The following is a 25,604-nucleotide window of genomic DNA, read 5'->3' on the forward strand; positions in this document are numbered from 1 at the left end:
TGATTTCAAAGCAAGACAACATGAAATTTGTTCATTTCATGAATGAATGTCTGATGGTCAATCTGATATCTGATCCTTCACAAGCTACTACGCTTGGAGAGTAGATACAGAACACTAGATTAGGATTGTCGCTGGCATCAGTGGTAGGAACATCATTGTTTTGATTCCGGGATATACCTGTCAAATGGGCCAAATAAAAAAAAAGCAAAAAAATAATCCTCTGTCGTCGTTTCATAGCGACGAGTCATTTTTGTTCCTTTTAGCCAGCAAGACATTGGCCATTCTTGGCTGATGTATTTTCACTAATTAGAATGCACAAATTATCTAAACCTGTACTGAATCTTGATGAATTTTCATTTCCTTGTGCGGTATATACAAACTCTTTCATTTCATATCAATAACAGTCGAGAAAATTCGTTATATTGAATATATTTCACACATAATTTTTTGCAATTTGTAGTAGAACATAAAAATTATCTGTCACGCATAGATACCATGTGAAAACTAATGAAATTATTTTAGTATGCCACATAGAAATTTGTTTCATAGCCGATATCACATCATTTTTCTGTTTGACTATTGTTTATTCTGCCGTAAATTTTATGCATTGGACATTTTCGGTTTTGAATGCATAAAAATCGCAGCAGAATAAACGAGACTGAAATAAAAAAGGTAAACTCTGCATTTTACTAATTTGAAGTTCAACTAAACGGTTTGTGGTTACAAGCAGGCCATATTTTTCTGCGTGTACCAAAAGTGCGGACCAAAGACTTTTACTAGAGAGACTTTCGATACCTTGACAGATATATACCGAAAGCAAAACAAACATGTTCCGAGACGAAAACAATGGAAACACCAGCGAAAATCCTAATCTAGTGTTCTGTATCTACTGTTTGGAGGTACATTCATTTATCTCGTGTTTACCAGAAACGTCAATGTAGAAAAACCGAATATATATTTCATACTTTTCATATCACAGATCAACATTTTGTTTAATTGGTCCAGTGGTTTAATTTGAATTCTACAATATACAACAGATCATAAAATTATAGCCCGTGGACGATCTACAGCTATACCAATCATATCCGAATCGCTATAGCGAAACAACAGAGCAGCTTGAACATAAAGACCAGAAGTCAGCAGCATCCATCGAGCTTCGAATACAATGCTTCACCTAGCAACGCCGACGCCAACACAAAGGTTTTTTAAGAACCACCATAATTATTATAAAGAAAAATTTGAAATATTCCCACACATTTCCTTGAATATTAATCGATTTGAATTACACTTCAAACGTGTAGTCACGACACTACGGTTATGTCCTAGACATTACCCATCCATCTTTTTCTACTCCAAACACGACATAATGAAATGGACAGATGACGGACTGGACTCAACAGGGCCAGAGTTTTAGGTATTCGTCAATGAACGAATTGTGACCTCAAAAATGTGAATCTGTAATAATAATGTTAATTTCTGCTTGAACCAGAGAAGATGTGAAACTGACTGACTTTAACGAAGACTCTTATGTCGTTTTTCATTGAAGTAGGTCCCGGTGTTCTAAATGAAAAAAAAAACTTGTGGATAATGTCTGGGACATAACCGTGGAGTTGACGTAGGACTATTCGTTGGCGTATAATATTATCGTAATTCTGCTTATACTTCTTTCAAATGGTTAAACATACCCATTAAATTTGGTTTACCCGGCTTACCGGTTCGGTAATCTATTTATTAAAACAATAAGAGTTGAAAGTTTGCAGTAAATTTCTGCTGATAAAAGATGGAATGCTGACTAGATCAGTTATTCGGAATTTAAATTTTGCGGACTACTAGTAAAAGTGGTATGATTTAGTCAAGATTTTTAAAGGTTATACAAAAAACTTTCACACTAAATAATTGTTCTACGTCAATATTCTGGTTATGTTTTAGACCTCAAATATCGTTTTCTATAATGATGTCAACAAGCAGACAATGTTTTTGTATAATAGATGGGAGCGTTTTGAAGAGTTTAGTGGGGGTGACAACATAAAGTCGTGTACGTTTTACAATAATTATTCTTAACCTCGCCAAACGACAAAGTTGAGCAGCTCTGTTAAGTTATTTGAAAGAGATAAAAGACTACTACGGCTATATCTGTCAAACTTTAGCTTCGGTTGTTCAAAAAGAAACCTTGTACATTTCACTGATGTTAAATTGTATATAGCCAAGAACGACAAACCAGTGATAAATGCCGAAACAAATCTAGCAAATCATTAAAATATGCCACGAAGTTTTAGCAAAGCAATCGCGAGTGAACTCTGAAATTAATTGCGATAATATTACAACTGTAAGCAAAAGTAGAGTAAAAAGCCCAGTGTTGGGAACTATTTTTTAGGCGATCTTCAAGCGATGGAATACGTATAAAATGGCATCAGCATCCTTGGTCCGTTTCTCAGAATCAATATAATAATGAAAATGGCCTGTGGATGGTGAAAAGTATCTGTTTGAGCGCAACGAAAACTCGAATCGAATGCTATCATTTAGTATCGCACTACCACTGACAGACGTTATTCCAATGAACTGCTTCAAATTCACAGGATATTCGAAATAGAGTGAAAATATGCTCATTACCCTATTTTGCGCTGAAAAATTATTAAATTTCAAACGATTTGAAGGACAACTCGATTGACAAATTCACTTAATTGCCCCCTTTGTCGCCTGCTACTTGAAAGTCTTTTCCCTGATCTTGTGAAATGCTTTCGAGTCTCGACAATATTGTGCAGAAAGGAGGCAGTATTTGGCAACCACAGTTATGACATACGCAGTTGCCGAAGCAATGTAGAAATCTTTTCTTCTGATCCACTCTGCAAAAGTACGCAGGCTGGCCTGCTCAGCAAACATATGCAGAACGATCGACGGCTGTGTTAGGGAAGCGCATGCTCCCGTGAGAAAAAAATCAGTTCTTCCGCAGGAATCGAAAATACACTTTTAAATTAAATGTTCAATTGTACAATAATATACAATGAAATTGGAAAAAAATCTTTAAGTTGGGTATTGTTACGTTAAATGGTAAATAAAAAATAAAAATAATTTAACAAATGCAAAATTATTGCCGTGTCAACCTGAAAATTTGTGATTACTTTTATGACGGTTGGTACATAAAGGATTTTTCAATGCCGAACAATTTGAAATTATGTCAAATTATGCTTGGCAAGATTTGAAATAATTTTGAAGTGTAATCACGACACCCCGGATATGTCGCAGACATTAGTAACCCATCTTTTTAGCTCTAATGAAGCAAACAAACAACAAAGTACCGTCAAACGGGGTGGCTTGCAACACTTCAACATCTTTCTGTTCAGATAAACGGCAATAATAATGTTTACAATTAAGCACTATAGCTGTCAAATGTTAGCATGTGTTAGATAATCATGTACCACAAGTCATTAGTTTCAGTTTCTTTAATGCGACAGGGTAACCCCCTCCCCCCTTGAAAAGACTATAAATATGGTCCGTGCCAATTTTCACAACAATCAAAACACCATCAAAAGGTCTCAATAACCCATAAATACACCGAAATATGGTTTTATATTGGATGCATCGGACCATGGGCGTTGAAATAACAGTGTGTATAGTATTTAAAATCACATTTTAAAAGTTTAACCTACAACTAGAATATAAAATTGCTCATTGAATATAGAACAGTACCAGGAAGTCATCTTTACGCGAACTTGCTTCTCTAGCAGTGCTAGAAAATCCTCAATTTTCTTTTTATCTTCCTATACTCAACTGGATTTTCCTAGCATTTATCATACGATTGTTTGTAAAAAAAATAATTGTTGACAGTGTTAAATAATAGGCTTTATCTGTTTTCAATAGTATTTTAAGTTAACAAAGATATAGTATAATTTTCGCTGTTCACTGAAACTATCCCTGGCAGTATCTTTCCAGTGGAATCTAGTCACGTTAATTGCGATAACCTCAGCTCTATGAATAATAATTGCAACTATTATACTGAAATGAAGAGTTAAAGCCACAATAGCCATTCTGTCTTTTGTGGGCAAATCTGGAATAAATCGAATGTTACAGCTGTTCAAAAAGTATGTTTGTAAACAACATGGACATGAATTATAAATAAAATAAAATAAATTCAATTAAATTAAACGTCAAAATTGTAGTACAAATGTACTGTATTAGACTTCAATGAAGTTCATGTGTTGCAAGTAACCCCATATGTAGGGTTACTTGCAACAGGCATAATGTTGAATATTATTAAACTTTTAACCTTTTTAAGTATACCGCTTTGAAGTTGAAAAGTGTTGCAAGTAACCCTAGTTTTACGGTATAAATATATCTTTCAATTCAACTCTTTTTCAGTTTTTGTTTTGTTGGCCCTGAAAAGGGCCGATGATGGGGTGTGGCATCCGGCGACGACTTACTTCGAGCTGGTATACTTGTTAACGGCATTAGTACCTTCCGATACGGCATGTTTGACAAGCTTATCCGATAAAAGGAAACGAACGGCAGTCTTTACCTCGCGCCAGACTAGAAGCCTCGTTCGCAATGCACTCGAAAATGTTCACGAAGTGGCTCATGATGCTCATTGCCTTCGACTAGACTCTGGTGTCCTGATGGACTTGCAATTGTACAACCTTGTAGAAGTAGTTACCTTGCGGCGTCGCTTTCGCATCTTCTCCTTTCAGGATGTTCTTCTGTGCCTTGCCGCTGCCAGCGGATTTTTTGACGGTTTCACTTTTACCTAACTTTCGGTGTGATGACAACATCCTACTACTGCTGCTAGATGCGAATTGAAACTGATTAAAAAATCGGCTGTACCTATCTTTTATACTCGACCGAAGCGAAACGAAAGTCCATCATTTTCTATGTTTATCACGTTTCGTTCGTTCGTTGGCCCGCCCCTTTGGTGGACAATGTAAAATGAACCGATTCCTTTGCGAATGGCATGAGAAAAGAAGGCCCTTGCTACCATAATTACATTTCTGATCATAGCAATGAAAAACCCGCCCTTGAGGCCAAGGTTGTATAATTTTCATTCGCCTGAATGCGAATTAAACTCATCTGCCGAATGGCTTTCCGTGCTAGATTTATCGAAAGGCAGTACTTGAAAGAACCATCGAACAGATTGAAAACGAGAGCCTAAATCAAGCTCGAGAGAGTGAGAGCGACGGGAGACAGAGAATAAACTAACTCACAGCATAGGTTCATTCATATGCCATTCTCCTCAGACCATTTTCGTGTAGGCTGTGAGTCCACACTCGCACGAATTTTCGGAGCTAAGAATCATGAGAATGAAATTCGCAATAATTGAATGAATCGCTTTCGCGTGAATGCCATTCGTGAACGCCATTTCGATGCCGGTGCTGTTGCTGTTCTTGTGCGCGTTGATTATAAGTATCTACGTAATTGGCGATTCTACGTTGAAACCGCTCGCAGATAGCGCTGGGAGGAAAGTGTTGTTGATTTTATTCTGTTCTGTCATAGTGCATATATTTTCTGTAAACATTGGTGAAAAATTACTTTTAAACACCAAATTACCGATCAATTTGTTGATAATTGTTTATGAAAATAGAGGAAAATCATCATTTTATCAGATGATGAGTAAACATCTTGCGAAAAGAGTGTAAAACATAGTGGTTTCTAATATTATTCGCAGCTATATGCGCGCTGTTTCAAAATGTAATTTGTTGAGCACCGTAGCCGCCGCAACAGCATTTCCCGTTCGTCCTAAGTTAAGCTAAACCTTCATGAGATGGTGTAAATTCATGAAACTCTCCAGATCACGCGAGGAAAGAATATATCCGGCTAATAGGAAAGTGTTAGCTTTGTATCATGCACAGCCGATCCTTCTCTCCGATAGTCTTCACTGAATCTCCTACGTAGTTCAAAATATAAAGGAGTTTGACATTGGTGCTGATTGGGTCTCGGTTTCGAGTTGGAACTTTATTTATGGAACGATTTTTTATAACCACAATAATACCCCGATTACATTTCGAAGAAATGTATGAGTGAAATAGTTGCAAATTGCTGTAATTTCAGAATAATCGCAAATAAAACTAAATTTCTTACTCGTTTCATTCATGTTTTGGCAGTGGTAAGCTTTTTCCTAGAAGATAATGAAGATTTTGTTGTAAGCTACGACTCACTTACGGGTGAAAAAAAGCAAACTGTATCACTTTGCCAGTTCATGAGCTGAATCATAGGTGTCGCATGACTAATTTTGGCTTTGCCGCAAATCGCCAATTGATTCTCTTGGAAAACGAACATCGTAATACTGCTAGCGGCTGGTGGCTATAAAGTGTTCTGCCTCGCTTCCCTGATTAGGAAGGAACTGATTTTAATGGGCTGCTGCCGTCTCCGGGAATCAAAATATTGCGTGAAAAATTACCTGATATACTAAATGAAAGCGCGCACGTCTATCGTGAAATTGAGCGCAGTGTTCAAGGCATTCCAATAACATAAATCATGAATTAATTTGGCGGAAAAAACATCGCAAGTAAATCCATGGTTTGTAAATTAAGGGGTTACATCACCATAAAGCGCGAATGTTTCTATTATCACCCATTTGAAGCCGTTGGGTAGAGCAGTGTCTGCCATCTTTGTTGAACGCATTGAGTCAAATGATAGCGCAACAATAGGGGCACTCGATTCGAGTTTTCATTGTGCTCAAACACGATTTTCAACGCATTTGTGTTATTATATTGGTTCTTAACAACAAAGCAAAGCGGTTGATGTCAATTTTTACGCATTCCATTGATTGTAAAACAAGAGATTACCAATATGCAATAAATAGATGAATTGAGATCTTGTTAAATGGAATTTATAACATAACAAATTTAATCGAGTAATTTTATCACAAGATGGAGAAATCAATTTCGAAAATACAGTATGATTCCGTTTTTGGCACGTTCCGTTTTTGGCATGCTCCCTTTTTGGTACACTCCGATTTTGGCAACAATTGGGTTCCGTTGTTGGCAACAGACTTGTTGTACTTAATAAGTCTTTTAAAAATTTACAATAGATATTTTTTGTATCAATTGATATCACATTTGACTTTATTTTCAAAGATTGGAGTCATATTAACCCTTAAAGGCGCAAATCAATTTTTTATAAAATTTTGTGAAAATTGTCTCATAGCTTCAATACATTACTGTGATAATTTTGAGATGGTTTTCGCAATGTTGTTTTAAAACAGCGTTATGCATTTAAGGGTTAACTAAATTTTACACTATACGTGTTGTATTTAATGATTACAATAAGTATATAAATGAATTATTTAGTGTCTGACGGAATCCATTTTTAATAAGACCCAGAGTCTTTGCAATTTGAGAGTCTAGAAGAGAGGAATGCGCATGCATGCATAATAAGACTAGTTCTGGAGAAAATTTTCAATAGAACCTTAGTAACATTGCGAGCCTCTTTCTCTTTCGATTATTACGACTTCGCTACAAAACTTGGCACTTAATTTTCATTACATATTGTAAGCTGACCATAGTGCGTCCCAAAGCCGTATTTAGGAATACAAAACTAATAGCACCCAAATAGTATGTTTTAGCTTTATGCAGGGGCGGCGAAACACTTTACGCCCGAATGGGTAGAAAGCATAGGGTGTGGGGTCCATTAGTAAGGATTTTTTCCCTTTTCTCAATGCACACGCTGACATTACATTCACAATAAATCACGTTCGTTTGAGCAAATGGAATGGTGGTACATCGATGTTTTCAAATGTGTGTAGTGCGAGATACATGCGTTGCACATCTAAATTTTTTAAAATGGTTCAAAATTTCGAGTGGGTAATTACCCACTCGGTTATTTTCGAGTGGAAGTACTACCCACGCTTTCCGCCGGCCCTGGCTTTATGTCTTTGGCAAATTTGTTAGTTTTTTTGGTGATTTTTTTAAATGAATGGAATTAGGGTGGTCCTTGTGATTAGGGTGTTCAAAGTATCGACTGTTTAGATGTGTGAAGTTTACCTGCGCAATGCCCTACAACATAATAACACAATTAAATGGGAACAAGTTTGCTGAATAAACAGGGCGATGTATAATGGTTAATTTGTTATAATTTTTTAAAAAGATTTGAGGTAGGGTGGCTCTTGAAAAATCTGGTTGTTTACCTCTCAAATGCATTGTTCTAGAGATTTTTGGAACATTCATTGGCGCATATTTTTACCGTAGCACTGATGTTTCAATCCATTTTGTTTGAACAGTTGCAAGTGATTTTTACAACAAAAATGTTTTTCAAACCTACATATCTTCAAGCATAGCAATTCGATTTTCGATCTAACACTTGCATTTGAAAGATCAACGATTGGTTTGTTATGGAGAATCAATAAATGTGATTATTTTTTAAAAGAGCTGTGTTTTTTAAACAAAGTTGTTCATTAATTTTCAGAAAGAAGAGATAACAGCCCTAGGAACGAAATCAACACTACCATGCAGTGAATCGTTTGAGTTTTGACGTCCAGTGGACCGCATAAAAGCGATTGGGATTAAATGATATGTTACACCTCCGTAACAAAGGTCATTGCGCCCGAGAAGTGCGCGAAGATTGTGAGAATTTTACTTTTTTGACATTAAAAATGTCTTACTCCACTATCTGGGGCTAGGTGTCATTCTAAAATCTAAACTATCTCCCATGTAACGAAACTATGCTTATAACTCCGATATTACTAGATGGATTTTAATCATTCATACACCAACCGATTCAGAAACACCTAACTTAAATATTGGTAATAATTTAATATCTCCCCAATAAAAGTAGACTTTTGGAAATTGGTAAAATTAAAAAGTTCACGAAAAACGGGAAAATAACCATTCGTGAGGCAGATTTCTCAGACACAGCCGTCAAGAGAGGGCAGCTTAGTTGCTCAATGAAACACGAAAAGTCATAAATAGAAGCAACGCATGTCCGTTTAAATCAGTTGTTGCTCTTATCCCATACGAGCAACATCGTCTCCGGGCGATGCAATAAGCGCTATCGATTTTCGGTAACGTTGGCATTTGCACACACTCGCACCTAAGTGACTAAACCATATACGGTTAGTTTATAAATAGAGGTGACGCGTACCCGTTTGAATCAGTTTTTGTTCTTATGTCGAACGGGTAAGATCATGGTTGCAGCGTCTGGGCACTAAGCGGTAGACGCTATGCATTTTCGGCAGCGGTGGCCGTGTGCGGATTTTTCGGGTACCAGCACGGTGTCACAGAATGATTTGCAAAGTGGGTGGGTGGGGTGGTTTGGATTTAATTCAATACGGTGTGTGCTGCTTAAGAGTGTTGCGTTTGAAAAAAATATATTTATTTTTATCGAAGACTCCATATCAAGAAGACTGGCAACTCTGTCCAGAATCCGGAGACAGTAACAGCAACGCCACTTGCGGGTAAAGGTGGTACTTTCCATAGTGATGCACACACACATATACATTTTTACATAAAGCTTCCTCCCTTCTTCCAATAGAGGCGCTGTAACCTCTGTCGCTTCTCGTTTGTATGGGGGAAGGAAAGAGATATCAGTCTTCTTGATATGGAGTCTTCGTTTTTATGCATGCGTGTGCGTTGTAACTTGTTAATCCATGTTTACGTCGCTTTGTAGCTGCGTAGGGTAAAGATCCTATTGGTTTTCATGTTTCATATTTCGGTTATATGTTTTTTATGAGTAAGGCATCTGACAACGCACAGTGGCTGGAGGCTGGCCAAAACCTCAAAAATTTATTTTTGAAATATTAATATTTTATATTTTTACTAAATTTCTCATGTATTGAATGATGTATATTCAAAATTTTATGATCATTGGATAAGAACACGATTTTTAACATCAGTTTAAACGTAGCAAAGTCCGGATTTTTTAATGATTTTCATATCCGAAACCACTGTTGCTCTGTTCATTTCAAATGCAGGTTGTTCTTTTGATTTTGGTCCGATTTTAGCACAACTAGTTTCATTGTGTAGGGGAACGAAAGAACTTGGTTAGTGAGTAAAATACATTTGGTAAATTTGCTGGGAACTATAACTTTTTAGTTTAAATATGTTTGAGGTGGTCAGATCAAAAATACTTTTTTCACTAATGTAATCTGTACAAATTTCGGAATCATTTCGGAACGGTCACATAGTATACATTCTATGCGAAATAACCTCTACTTTTCGAATATCATGGTCTCGTTCTGCGCCTAGGTGCGCAAAATTTTTTAAGGAGATTTTGAAGCTTTGTTGCTGATATGGAGGCGCATGGTGTTTTGTGTAAAATAGTTAGACAATCTACAGTAAACCAACACGTTATACAATGGATTTAAAGTAGTGTTCTTCATTTTTTATGATATTGCTGACATTGGTGAACAGTAACGGAAAATCTATCATGAAAACGGGATCATAGTTATAAGAAAGGTTCAATGACACTGTATGGAAAAATGCATTTAATATTTTACAACTTTTGACTTTAAAAATGAGCTCAGCACCTCAAAATTAGCTTAAATTGTGATTTTCAGCCAAATTAGGTAACATTTGAGGTTTTGTCCGATTTTTGTTTGAAGACCCGCCACTGTGCAACGTGCTTCTGTAGTTAATGCACTGTTCAGCAGCGTAGTATTTTATATAGGAGAGTACACTCAGGTTTTTTTACGCGGATTTTGAAATTTACGCGTTTTTCATTAGCGCGGTTTTTTGAATTTACGCGGTTTTCATTTACACGGCCTGTATCCCCTGCATGAAAAATCTGAGTGTAATTGCATCGGAAACAATCACATTCCCAGCAGAACTTTTTGTTTTCTAACTTCAAACACTTTTGTTTCGTACTGCACACAACGGAAAATTTTAAAACAGAACTTATCGTCCCAGCAGCAGTTGAAGCGGGTGTTCTTTTTCTATTCAAATTCAAGCCATGTCTTAAGCGTTACTGGACTTAAAATTGTTTTCCCAGTTTATCCAGTCAGAATATCTGTCCTACCCTATGTATTTAAAACACAGTTCTAATTGCGTTTTAAAGTACACAACAAATAGAACGGTTGGGTATACTAATTTAAATTTTAAAATAAATCTGTTTGAAATTATGAAACAAACCGCTGTACTGAAGATATAATTATGTCAGTCCTATTACCACATAAAACACCTATATAACATAAAACGCTGCAGAATTGGTTTAATAATACAATGTTTACACTACAGAGTTATAACACGTTTTAATAATTAGCAACAAGAAAAATGTCACCAAGATAGCATAAAAACCCGTTTTAACTGGTAGTGCGAACGTTGCATAACAATGTAATTTATCAAATAATTTCATTTTTTCCACCACTAATCGATCAAGAAATACTTAAACTGAAGATTGTTTACTTAAGTTCATTAGTACATTATTGAAAATTTAAATGGAAAATGAAATTTCATATTTCATGGAGAATCTGTATATTTCCGTTGGCGGGCGTGGGCTTCCTCATCACAGCTCTCAATATGGAACTTTTCTTTTGAATATATTTTCTGGACAGACCAGCCTATTTTTACTAGATGGATCAGCCAAATAATGCCAATCACCTAGTGAGATACTTGATTAATTAATAGATTACCGTTAAAAGACCTTCAATAAATTATGTTTTGACGGGGAGGGTATATAGCAAATTGTAACATATGAAAACAGGCGAGTGAACAAGAACGTGAGTCGATATGTGTGATAGATAAAATTCATTTGCACGCTCTTGAAAAAAGCTACATTTTTAATGTCACCGTGGTCGTGTCCTGTACATAACCCTTTAATTTTTATTTAGGTTATAGAGATTTTAACCTTAGGGCCATTTGCCTCTTTTTGGGTTAGAGAAATGTTTTTTTTTGAAAATTTCAAAACGATAAAAAATCATTTGCTCTAGTTACATTTCGATCAGCTAAAAAATGGTTTCGAGAAAAACGCGATTTAAGTTTTCAGTACACTCGAAGTGTACATAAGAGACGTTACAGCGGAATTGAATATTTGAAGATTTATATATTGCTTTCGTCTTCTATTTATTGGGATATCATTAGATACGAAATTTGCAAAAAACACATTTTAGGCAATCATCATGGTGTAATAAACAACAAAAAATAGACTGGATCCATTTTAAATTTTCTCAAAGTATGCAAATTATATATACTTTCCATTCACAATGTCTATTTAAGAATAGCGTCTCGTATGGAGCATAAAGTAGCTAAAGTGACAACAATTGGGTAATCTGAATTTTGTTTCTCATAAAAACTTGATTCGTCGAAGTCGATCTGTAAAAAAAAATCTATATATAGTGTTGTGGAGAATAAACTTCTAAAGGGGAGGTTATTTTTTTTCTTTTGGACGTAAATTAGGTAAGTTTGAAATTGTTTGTGGAATAATTAAAAGACGTAAGAACTTTCGGCGATTTCCGTCTGAGAATCCGCGCGAAGCATGGTGTGAAAACTACGAGCCTGAAGTAAACTGAAAACAAAGATCATTACAATTTATTAACCCTACAACGGTTTCGTGACGTTTTCTATACGGAAACGGTTTTGTGGGGTACACTCATACCCCAGCACTAAAATTCATCCGCTAAAGCAAAAATTACGATAATGATCCAAGCGCATTTTATAGTTACTTTGCTGTAGTAGCTTTATTTTATTAAATAACAAATTCTATTGTTCAGCAATGTTGAAGCTTACACTATTTTATACAAGTTTCTCGCTTACTATGTATCGATATTTTGCTTACAGAAAAAGATATAATCAGTTTTCCGAATTATGTACGCATGACAAAACACTAACGTAAACGGTTTTGTGGGGTACATTTGTACCCCAGACAAATTTTAAACGGGCACTGTTAAGTTGATCAAGTGAAACGAATAGGTATCGCCTGCTATAAAGGAAGTTTAATAATAAAAATGATTTATGACAAAGATTGCCTGCAGTTAAAATAAACCGTAACAGAATTACAGGGATTGCGAATAGCCCTGGGGTTCAAATGTACCTCACAAAACCGTTCTAGGGTTAAAAGTCCATAATTCCTAATTTAATTTCGGATCTCTAAGAAATGAAAAATATACTCAAGTAAGGATTTACTCGAAATAAGCTCGGTTCGTCTGCTAAAGCCCATCAAACTACCAACTATCAATCGGGTGTTCAATGTATTCCACAAAAAACAATTTTGCTTTTAATTTTTTGATTATAGAGGTTTTAACCTTAGAGTCATTCGCCTCTTTTCGAGTTAGAGAAATCTCTTTTGGAAAAATCTCTAACCCTATGTGCGGGGTGAGCTGCGTACAAGGTAATCGATTAACCAACTACCCGTTCTCACAAAAAAAGAATGAAAAACAATTTTTTTTATTTTCATCCAAAAGATAAAGAACAGCCAATTCAATTACAGACAAAATCTTTTACACGTACAGTCATAAAATAAATATTATAAAATTAATACCTCATTAAAATTCAGAAAATGTCTGTGGTTACTCGTATATGTACATTACTTAACATATATCGTTGTCGCAGACAGCTAAATCGATTATTACAATCTTTCTCTCGTTTAAAGACTAATCAGTTATAATGCATGTTTAACATATCGATAAGAAAGAAAAGTTCTAGTGGTCAGAAACAATCTGATAAAAAGTTTGATGGTCTGATACATTTTGCATAAGCGGTCCAGGGTTGGGGTAATTTAAACTTCTGATGTACTTTTGCGGTGAACTGTTTATACACAATAAAAGTAAGAGATCGAACCGTATCAGCTAAAATATGTGTAATTGATCAGGCTTTCCAGCAAAAAATAAGTCCAGCAAGTCGGTGAATGCATTTTAGATCAATAGCTCATAAACCGTTACAGGGTCGGATCAAAAAAAAATCGGAGGGGGTTCGAAACTTCGATTTTGACATGTTCTTTGAACAATAACCTCATTTAATTAAAATCATTTTTGGTGGTCTAATTTAAAATGAATTAAAATAGAAACTATTTTAAAATTTCTCAACAAGTTGAAAAATTTGGGGAGGGGTCCGGACCCCCAGGACCCTTCCCCTGGATTCGCCATTGAACGCTTACTAGGTCCGAATTAACCCAGGTCCCCTAGGCCTTTCTCAAGGACCGACTGGATACTATATTTCTCTTATATGCAAATCTTTTTTTTCGATAAGTTTGCTACATTTACAACTCAACTTGTTACGAAAACAGCATTGCAATAAAATTCTGTTATTTCATTTTGATCGGATATGTGTAGGAAAACTTGTAAATGTTAAACTTAATCTAATATAGTGAACTGTGATTATATATGACCTATTTGATGGAAGCACTAACAAAATAGCTTACAATGATAGAATACATATAAAAATACATTAAAATGTCAGTTTAAATACAATTTATAATATTTCAAATTATACGGTTCATCAAAATCAATTCATTCTAAAATATGGTTCTTCTACCTTATAGAACCCGTATTGCAACGTAGAATTTATATGTTAGTGTTGAAAAAAGTTGCATACAATAATTACCTATAATTTGCTTGCGAAAATTAAAAATAACCCCATCGTTATTTTGTTCTACAAAAATTCTTACTGATGATGGCGGTAATGTATATTTTTTTGACATTCAATTTCTGTTTCCGACTCTGCACTTGCTAGGATAGTTTTCATTGGACCTGTAGACTCAATTTCCGAATAACTCTGTCTTACGTAATACACTGTGCCAAATATTTGAAAAAGAAAAAAGTTTTGATTAACAGTTTAAAAACACTATAGCACAGTGACTATAGTATCGTTTAGTCATAAGTTTACAGAGAATACAAAATATTTCCTTATAGTGCTATAGACCGAAAAATGGCGACAATTTCATTCCTATCCCCCATATCCTTTTTGACTCTTCATGCAATGCAATGTGATTATGGTTAGTGGGTAATGCTTGATCAATTTATAATGAGAGGACAGCCCAGTGGCATGGGCGGTGGACCTGCTGCAATGGTTGGTAGCAATACACACACATCATTGGAAGCGCGATAATTTCTTTGCAAATCACTGGGCATCTGCACACGTTCAAACGATATGCATCTGGTAGCCTTTTTATCTACCGATTCTTTATCCGGCAGCCAAACACAACACACAAAATTCTCTTTCAAAAAAAATTCTCACGAGTGGCGAAAATCACATTCGCATGAAAATGCGATTCAGTGAGCGTGGCATTCGGAAGAATTTGCTTCATCCATCGAACGAAATGCTGTGTGAGCAATTGTAAGCTAGATTGTGCCAGCCTCTACTCAACTACGCCACTCATCAGGCATTGTATTTATCGCATGAACAGAGAGAGGGGGATGAACAAACTATTATGAGATTCGACGTGTGCATCATCACAGCACAAAGCGAAACGGGAAAAAATCGACGTTCACTCAGCAATCAACAAGCTTGCTTGAGGCGACCATTTTCGTCATATAAAGAAAGAAATTATTTGATGCTCTCCGCTATTCTAAATTAACGTATAGTCCGTATAGCTAAAATGTGAAAAAGTTTCATATATATATATATATATATATATATATATATATATATATATATATATATATATATATATATATATATATATATATATATATATATATATATATATATATATATATATATATATATATATATATATATATATATATATATATATATATATATATATATATATATATATATATATATATATATATATATATATATATATATATATATATATATATATATATATATATATATATATATATATATATATATATATATATATATATATATATATATATATATATATATATATATATATATATATATATATATATATATATATATATATATATATATATATATATATATATATATATATATATATATATATATATATATATATATATATATATATATATATATATATATATATATATATATATATATATATATATATATGTACCCTGCTTCCGGGTTATTTTTCTATTCATAAGTCGAGGCCCACAAAAACCATATCTTAAATATGTGAAATCAGCCGTAAGCTTCTCCTTTTAAATGGAAATTTTTCACATGCTACTGTGATTGATAAGTTGTTTGCTGTAAAAATCCCAAGAAAACACACATACACACACATCAACCCACATGAGAACACTTTTGGAGGAAAATTTCTGCTAAAAACTCTTACTAAAAATGATTGATGGTGCTGAAAAGGACCGTTTGTTATTTTGTTCTGGGGGATTCACCGAATTTAGGTTCCCGCTAGGCAGTAGGCATGATGGCCACTCGTTTGATGTGGATAGCGTACAGATTGGTATCCTCGAACAACTTAACCAGGTAGGCCTTGCTGGCTTCTTAAAGGGCTATTATGGCTGAGCTCTGGAAGCGTAGATCAGTTTTGAAATCCTACGCAATCTCACGAACAAGACGCTGGAAGAGCAGCTTGCGGATTAGTAGCTCTGTCAACTTCTGAGAGCGATGAATTTCGCGCAGAGCGACGACTGTTCCTGATTGGCAGCGATATGGCAGTAGTTAATTGGTGGTCATAATGCAGCTTCTCGATAAGCAGCACACGTACGTGTGTTCTGCTCTGTGGTTTAGACACGTCTGGCTTTGAGAAAACCTGTGACACCCATATTTATAGGTTCTAGTATTAATGTTGATTCGCATTAAAAGTAGTTTTTGAACTATTTAAACAAGTTTTACATAGCAAACAAGGTATCAATAGCAATCGTTGAAAGTTTTTCTTTCGATTAATGACACAAGATTGGCATTTCGTTTAGCAGGAGGAAAGTTATTAAGGTTCAAAGTGTTCGCGAAGCTTCCATTTTGAAAATTTTAAAATGACACCCAGTATAGTAAAGAAAGACGTAAGTCCTACGTCAAAACATGAGTTGCAAAGAATTTGAATTTTAGACTGACATATTAGATGCCATACATTACGTTCAACCGACACTAACTTTTTGTCGGAATAGATTAGCTAGGCTTGACGCTAAATCCCTAAAACTAAAACACACTTTGTGTTGTTCAATCGAACGACTGGTCAAACGTGACATCCCGTCCGAGCAGAAGTTCTGTTTATGCCGATGAGACAAAGTGAAGCCGAAACTTGTCTTAGCTTAACAGGTCCTAGTGAGAAATTTGGGTGTTTACCCAATTTTTCTCCAGCATAGTGCTTTCGCATAGGCCTGCTAAGCCAAGACAAGTTTCGGCTTCACTGTGTCTTATTGGCATAAACAGAACTTCTGCTCGGACGGGACATCACGTTTGACCAGTCGTTCGATTGAACAACACAAAGTGTGTTTTAGTTTTAGGGATTTAGCGTGAAGTCGGCGCTAATCTATATCGACAAAAAGCTAGTTGTTATCCAATTTTTCTCCTTAGAATTAAATATAGCATAGATTTCAAGTTATTTTCCGAGGACCAATGTGAAATATTATTTTCTGCAGGTCGCCAGATGCACCAAGATCATTAATGCTGATTCAGATGACCCAAAATATATTATCAATGTCAAACAATTTGCAAAATTCGTGGTGGATTTGGCAGATTCTGTGGCGCCAACTGATATTGAGGAAGGAATGCGCGTCGGGTAAGCAAATTAGTCTTTCTGTAGTGAACGACAATTACCTTTGTAATTTTAATTATAGAGTTGATCGTAACAAGTATCAGATTCACATTCCGCTTCCTCCTAAAATCGACCCCACTGTAACAATGATGCAAGTTGAGGAGAAACCAGATGTTACATATAGCGATGTTGGTGGTTGTAAGGAACAAATAGAAAAGTTACGAGAAGTAGTAGAAACTCCCTTGCTACACCCGGAAAAATTTGTTAACCTTGGAATCGAACCACCTAAAGGAGTTCTCTTATTTGGCCCACCTGGTACAGGAAAAACTCTTTGCGCACGAGCAGTGGCTAACCGCACAGATGCTTGTTTTATTCGCGTGATTGGATCGGAATTGGTTCAAAAGTATGTTGGAGAAGGGGCTCGAATGGTGCGCGAACTGTTTGAAATGGCCCGCTCGAAAAAAGCTTGCCTAATTTTCTTTGATGAAATTGACGCTATTGGTGGTGCTCGCTTTGACGACGGTGCTGGTGGGGACAACGAGGTACAACGGACTATGTTGGAATTGATCAACCAATTAGATGGTTTCGATCCAAGAGGCAACATTAAAGTACTGATGGCCACAAATCGTCCAGATACTCTAGACCCTGCATTGATGCGTCCGGGACGATTGGATCGCAAGGTTGAATTTGGGCTCCCCGACTTGGAAGGAAGAACGCACATCTTCAAAATCCACGCTCGATCTATGTCTGTTGAGAGAGATATCCGTTTTGAGTTGCTTGCGCGTTTATGCCCTAACTCAACAGGAGCTGAAATTCGATCGGTATGCACGGAAGCAGGAATGTTTGCAATTAGAGCCAGGCGCAAAGTCGCAACCGAAAAGGATTTTTTGGAGGCCGTGAACAAAGTCATAAAGAGTTATGCTAAATTTAGCGCTACACCGAGATATATGACATATAATTAAATTCTTTGTATTAATCTGCTTTGTAATGTCTCATTTAGGCTATCATATAAAAATAAAATGGTTGATATCGAATGTCTGCAGAATTTATATTTTAAAATTTATTTTTTTTGACACGACTCATAGCGGTAGCTTAACCCTGCTTAACCGTGGATCTTTGATGTTTATACATGTAAAAAGTTTAAATACATGCAAATATTAATTAATCGTTAAGCTACCAGTACACTGTAATAACGTCAAATATTTGACATCTTTCGTGAAATCAATTTGAACTGCTGTGTACTGGCTCTTCAAATATTTGATCAAACACAGTTTGCCAAATTTTTCATTCGTGTTTGTCAAAGCGATTATTTGTCTATTTGTCAAACAGTGTACTGTCAAAACTTCAAACAGAGTAACGCTGCAGTTTGTCAAACTTGTCGATGGAGAAGTTTGTCAAACTTGTTGATGGAGAAGTTTAAGGCTCAAGTTACCTCAAGGCTTGGTAGTATGCGTAAGAAAAATTGTGTTCAGCTTTGCCACCAGATTATCCATTTAAACCTTTTCAAAACTCTAAAAGAAGAATATCAGTCGATTTATTAGATCATCACGATTCAATTCATGCAAAATACCTGCTGGAAAAACCATCGGCTTAGCTGGATGGTGCTTTTGAAAAAGTGGCTGTGATTTTTTATCACACTACCACACCGAGCTGGGGTACGCAACACAACTGCGCAATGAAAAAACCACAGCCACTTTTTCAAAAGCACCATTTAGCTAAGCCGATGGTTTTTCCAGCAGGTATTTTGCATGAATTGAATCGTGATGATCTAATAAATCGACTGATATTCTTCTTTTAGAGTTTTAAAAAGGTTTAAATGGATAATCCGGTGGCAAAGCTGAACACAAATTTTTCTACGCACACTACCAAGCGTTCAATTCTAACACATGCTTAAAAAAGGTAATTTGAACCTTAACAAACGTGCTTTGCTTATTCAGGATAGCAAAATACGCCGTACGCGAAGCTGATTTGTTTTGACAGAATTTGTTGTCAAAACGAAAAAAAGTTAACCCTTAAATGCGCAATGTTGTTTTAAAACAACATTGCGAAAACCATCTTAAAATTATCAGAGCAACGTATTAATGCTGAGAGACAATTTTCAGAAAATTTGAAAAAAATTGCTTTGCGCCTTTAAGGGTTAAGGTTTGAAATTCGGTTGATTGATTGATTGTTTTATTTACGTGACTTTATGCATTCGCCACGTTAAAAAAAATCGGCGCTGTTTTGATGTTGTTGGTATTTGTCTTTCCAGGAAAATCATGCCTCAAATAAATCGGAAAGGTACAAACTATTTGAATTCAATTGTTTGATACATGCTGAAAAGTAAACAAATTCTATTTCTTTTGAATCCTTTCCGATAGTTCACCAAGAATCAGCTGCTCTTGAAAAGCATACAGTAGTTGAGTACAGTGACACAGTCTCATTTTCGTACACCGCTATGTGGAATACTTATATGCATTTTACAAGTCCAAATTAAGTTTACGAGACATTTTATATATGTAGAAATAGTTTACTAGACAGCATAGGAATGATACAATAATTATCTTTGTATTACAAATGCTCATTTTTTAAAAAAAACATGATTCTAAAGATAGTCAAATATACACGCAATCTCATATTCGTACAGTACACATATTTTGTCAAAAATCTATTGAAATTTATTGTTATTGTTATTTATCAGTGTGCAATCGGGCTGTCCCAACAACCTATTTCTGCAACCTATGTGCATTAACTGTACACCTACCGTCTATCCGTTGCACTTGACTGTGTGTGCAGTGCTTTATGGTCACACCTATGACCGCGCACCCGGCTTCCCATGAGCGTTTTGGCGGCTCAAAGGTGTCCTTCCATGTTGCTCAGGGATACATTGGTCCTATACACACCCATGCATACAGGCATACATACGGGCTTACATTCATACATACATACAAACTATTTGGCGTAAGTTTAGAGAGTGTAGCGTCGTGTCATCTAGTCTGTCATTCTATGGAAAATCATCCTACCATCGCCTTGAGGTCAACGTCATATTGGCAAATTTCGCATTGAATCCGCTTCTGTCTCTTCCTAATCTCTTTTTTGTGTCCTAGGTCCGAAGCGGATCAATCGACTATTAATTGAAACGGTAAACATACTAGCAGTATTATTAGTCCTTACTCGCGAATACTTTTCCTACTATGCTGTTTCATCTCTATCTTATAACATAACTCGATTATCCCTGTTCTAGTCAATATACATATTCATTACATTATGGACCAGGCAAACCCTTAATTTTTCTATTATTATCCTAAGTAGCTATACCAGTGAAGGTATTTTAGGATTTCGTTAAAAAGAATCTCTGCCAATAAAGGCGTAAGCAATATTTATCCACATAAAGTTTGCTCGAAACGAATGTCCGCCTGGTTCGACTCGAACAGACCACACCGACCCGAAAGGGTTGCTTATCATTTCTGAGAGCCGGTGTGCTTGATCGAGTTTAATAATCATAAGAACAAATCCTGAATAATTAACTACCTCTTAGGTGCCAGTCCTCCACTCCTTTCCTGAACTAGCCTCATACTCACGATCAAAAGAATCGACAAATAGTAGGATCTACATGTCCCCCACCCAAGCGAATTGATCAACTTGCAAGTAGAAGCACATATCTACCAAGAAGACTTCCGAATCAATGAGAATCGACCATGCCAGTCGAAGGCCACAGGCCCAGCGCCATCTCGTACAGTGTCATTGTCATTTCTCAGCCTACCCCCTGGCAGACGTTCATCCACCCATCTAGAATCTGTCAAGATGAGAACCTACAAAGCCTAACTGTTCGTATGTGCTATTCCGTTTAGATTTTGGTTTGCTTAAACGAAGCAAGAAAAGCAAAATAATTGTGATTAGTATCGTAGTTATAATAAATAAGTAAACGATTTCTCCTCTGTTGTCCGTTCCCTTGTTCGTAGTCCTCCCTCCTGTTCCTGATCTGTTTGGGCCACTGGTTTTCCGTTTCCTTGGCCGTCACGCTCGATCCGCATATATCATGGCAGGAGAAACAAATGAAAAGACAAAACAAAACAAAATGAAAATAAATGGACGTCTGCTATCTGTGCCTAAATTGATGTTGCTTCTCAGTTCTGCACGACCCAGGGAGGACTTGGCCTTGATCCCAATGCTCTGTCACCGATGTTACGTGATATTCGTTATGGAATATTCTTTGTTTGGGGGCCATTCATAAACAATGTTGTACTTTTTTAACCCTGATCCGCTGATACGTCTAAAATTCATTTTTAGTTTTTATCTCGTTATGTGACGCTCTTCCCCTATTGTCAATATCCAACATCATTTATGAATGGTCCCCTGGTGATATATTTAGAGCAGACAATCCAATGAAAAATGGATTGACAGGATTTTAGTGCGCTGTTGGTGCCTTGTGTCACCTCTTCATTTTTGTTATACATACTAAGAATACCAAAGCATGCGATGTGATGACCGGAAGATTAGAGAAGCAACTCCTCCCCTTCCCCCCCGTCAAAAATCAATTGAAATTTATATAATAAATATTCAATGTGCGTGTTTTTATTTATAATTACAGTTTTCCATCGTATTGGGATGCTAACCACTAGTTTTTGTGTATATTCAACTTAAATTTTATCCCATTCTTCTAAATAGTAGTTTCTAAGATCATTCTCTTTATAATCCGGATAGTTTCACACTTTTTATCCAAATACTCCCAATATTAAAATACACATTCTGACCCATCATTCCATCAATGAAGACCATATTTCTAGCACTTCTAGTGGACATATAATACCCCATATAAAAAATTCCACTCTCTCTGCGCTTGGCTGCTGTTATAAGACTTTTACATGCAGGTCAGAGTTCGATTTTCTCCACTTGAAACAACGGCCATTTGAGTCAAAGATGTTGAATTTGGACTCGTAGACATGTTTCAAAGTTGTTTAGTAAATAAAAAATCAATTTTTTGTTTTTCTCATTGATGAACAGCTGCTTGCTCAGAACACAGGCATTGTAATTGTCCGTTCTCCATACATTACGAGCCGTACCAGTGCAGACTTATACTCAAATGCTATGATTCAATTTATTTACCATGTATATAACATTAATTACTCGATTTTCCCAAATTTTTCTAATTAAAAATCGTTTAATCGTAAATTGTTTACAGTTCAAGTTTTTCGCAATATCTGCTCTACGTTTCACCACATCAAAGCTGTTAACGACATTTTAAATAGTGGGACGCAGCCTTTGAACAATTTCAAAGATTTCATGAAGTGATTTACCTAGTGATGTCTTTTTTTACTCTATTAACGCAAATAATCGATTAATTTCCAAAATAATCGAAAAATCAATAATCGATTACAAGCTTTCGGTATAGTCGAGCAAATCGAGTAGCTGATATCAATTAATCGAGAGCATAATTAATGAAGGGTGGCATTGAAAACGAAAGTCGCAGAGCAAAAAAATATGACCACACTTCTCCAAATTTTTCAAAATGTGTCGAGCGACCTTTTTTTTGATTGACAAACTAGGATTTACTAAGTAATCGATTATTGATTTTAATCGATTATTTTTTCGATTAATCGAATGAATTAATCAATCTCTCAAATATTATTCGATTAACGGATAATCGATTATTTGCAAAAATCAGACATCACTAGATTTGCCTTCATTTTGGTGAGTAATCATTAGTTTTCCTCACATAATGGCAGCTAGTTTACTTTTTTAACCATTACGTTAACTTGAGAGAATTTTTTAAACTAGTGTAGAGGAAACTGTGCCAATGAACACTTTTCTGTAGTCATAAAATCTATTTTTCTAAGTAAAACAAAAAATAAAAAAATAACAGGCCTTAAAATTGACAAATGAATTGACTTTTAAAAAGTTTACGAATATGAAATAGACCTTTCTCGTCAAAAAATTTTATATGATAGGATGCTTCCTTTTTTGTCCCCAATTCGTTACTGCCGATTGCCGCGATGATTTGGTACCTCTAACTATTGAAAAAATCAAAAATAGTGCAAGCTGCTCATTTAACCCCATATTCTGAATACCTATCTTGCCTTGTTTCCCCGTATTTTTACACCATTTGGATGAATTTCCTGTGGGGAATACTAAAAGGATGCCAGATCTGCATATATATTAGTAAATCTGCAGATTTTGCATTTTCACTGCAGATGTTTTGCAGATTACAAATATTTAGCAGAACAAAGCCTATGCCAGCCAATTTATACACAAGCCTTCAACATTTTTGATCATTTAAAATATATACATACTACATTTCTATGTCAAATTTATTGAAGATTTTTGTAACAATCTGCAGACTTTTATATTTTCACTGCAGGCTATTGTTTAAATAGACCTGGCATCACTGATGCTGAAATGATTCATTCATATACCTGTCAAAAACATAGAGCATTGCATGAAAATGTATAACCTCACTTTTCTGACAGTTCAGTGTGCTTGTTTACCTAAGACTTGTTTACATGGACTTTTAAAATTTACATTACTTGAATACTTTCGATGCTCTTTGAAAGACTATCAACTCAAGAAGGATGAGGATTGGAACAATGGGAACCTGGTGCCACATTATGCAACCAATTCGAATCAACCTTTTCACACAAGCTTGAATACAATAAACCTTTCGTTTCGAGATGCGTAATGTCACCCCTGGTTCATACATTGACCAATCGGCGCTGGATGCAAAACCCGGTGGCATATGCTGGGGCGGCATTATGGAACCATTTCGAATCGACTTTTTCATACAAGCTTGCATACAATAAACCTTTCGTTTCGAGATGCGGAATGTCACCCCTGAATCGTAAGATCAAGCATTGGGCTATAAAACGATTGCTTTCTGGATGATGGATAAGGATTTGTACACATTTGTTTGTTTGTTCGTGGGTTAAGTCCTAACAAGATGATCCGATTTATTACTCATTTTTAGGTGGTGAAGTTTACCTGATCTTTATAGGTAACGAATTCGGTCGATGATAAGTTGTTGAAATGATCGTTCAATGCCCATACCGAAAAACGTTACCATTGGTCAGAATGCCTACCAGCGTATGATAGCTGCAAACATGAGGACAACAAGGTTATCGCGTTCGAACGGAACAATTATTTATTATTCGTGTTCAAGTTCCATTACAGCAAAAGTTTCGTCGATTGACGATTATCGCATTGTCGTTGATTTAGCCGGCAGTGCTCGGCACTGACGATAAGGAGGCGACCGAAACTCAACCACTTGCTCTAGTTTGTGCAATCGTGAGACAGATTGGGAAAGAGAAAAACGTGCGTGCGCGAGCGGATAGTACGTTTTAGCCGCCTAGTGTTCATTCTTCCTCCTACAGAATGGAAGAAGTGAACACATATTTGCAACAGGGAACTTGGGTTACTGAATTTGGAAGTTATTTTGACTTCTGATACACGTGATCGCTACATAACACCCCAGCTTATTTTACGAAAATTTGGTTGAAGGAGTGAAACCAAATTTTCGTAACGGAAAACCATAAAGAAGAAGCAAAATAACACATTGAAGACTTACACATTACAAGCAATCACCATATAGTAACTTAAGATTACTATATACAAAATATTTACAAATGATCAGTTCATATATCGTACAGAAATACTGAGTGGGTCTGACATCTCTTTCGTTTCCTTGTTGACGGTTCAAACATCAAACACTCAAGCACATACAAAATTCCCAAAATAGCATTGAATCTAAAATTTCTCAATTCAAGATCAAGCTTAACCCCATACAATACAAACATTAAACCTCAATGACACACATAACGAAACCTTAAATAACAGGTTCATTCAACCTCGGGACTACTCCAATCTAATGGAAAGGTATCCCTAAGTTAAACTCACCGCACTGTTTTGCCTTTGAGAGAACACCAATAAATTCTTTGGTCAACACTCTCAAATGGACAAAACGCATAACTCCATATTACACAATAACAGGCTCATCAGATTTCGGGACTACTCCAATTCAATGGAAAGGTATCCCTACATCCAATTTACCGCACAGTTTTGTCTTCCGAGAAAACCCCAAAATATTTCTTGGTCAAAAATCTCGAAACGACAAAACGCAATAACCCCATATC

The 25,604-nt window shown here is 35.8% G+C and overlaps 1 protein-coding gene across 1 annotated transcript in view; it reads left to right on the forward strand.

Moving 5' to 3' along the window:
• Window positions 1-18,536, forward strand: part of LOC131688914 (26S proteasome regulatory subunit 7) — a 92,308-nt gene extending 73,772 nt beyond the window's left edge. The window contains exons 4-5 of the mRNA XM_058973538.1: window positions 17,387-17,526; window positions 17,585-18,536. Of these exons, the coding sequence (XP_058829521.1) occupies window positions 17,387-17,526; window positions 17,585-18,464 (1,020 nt within the window). The 3' untranslated portion in view covers window positions 18,465-18,536. The remainder of the gene's footprint in view (window positions 1-17,386; window positions 17,527-17,584) is intronic.
• Window positions 18,537-25,604: the final 7,068 nt, after the last annotated feature.

Source organism: Topomyia yanbarensis, chromosome 3 (assembly GCF_030247195.1).
Source record: "Topomyia yanbarensis strain Yona2022 chromosome 3, ASM3024719v1, whole genome shotgun sequence".
NCBI lineage: Eukaryota > Metazoa > Arthropoda > Insecta > Diptera > Culicidae > Topomyia > Topomyia yanbarensis.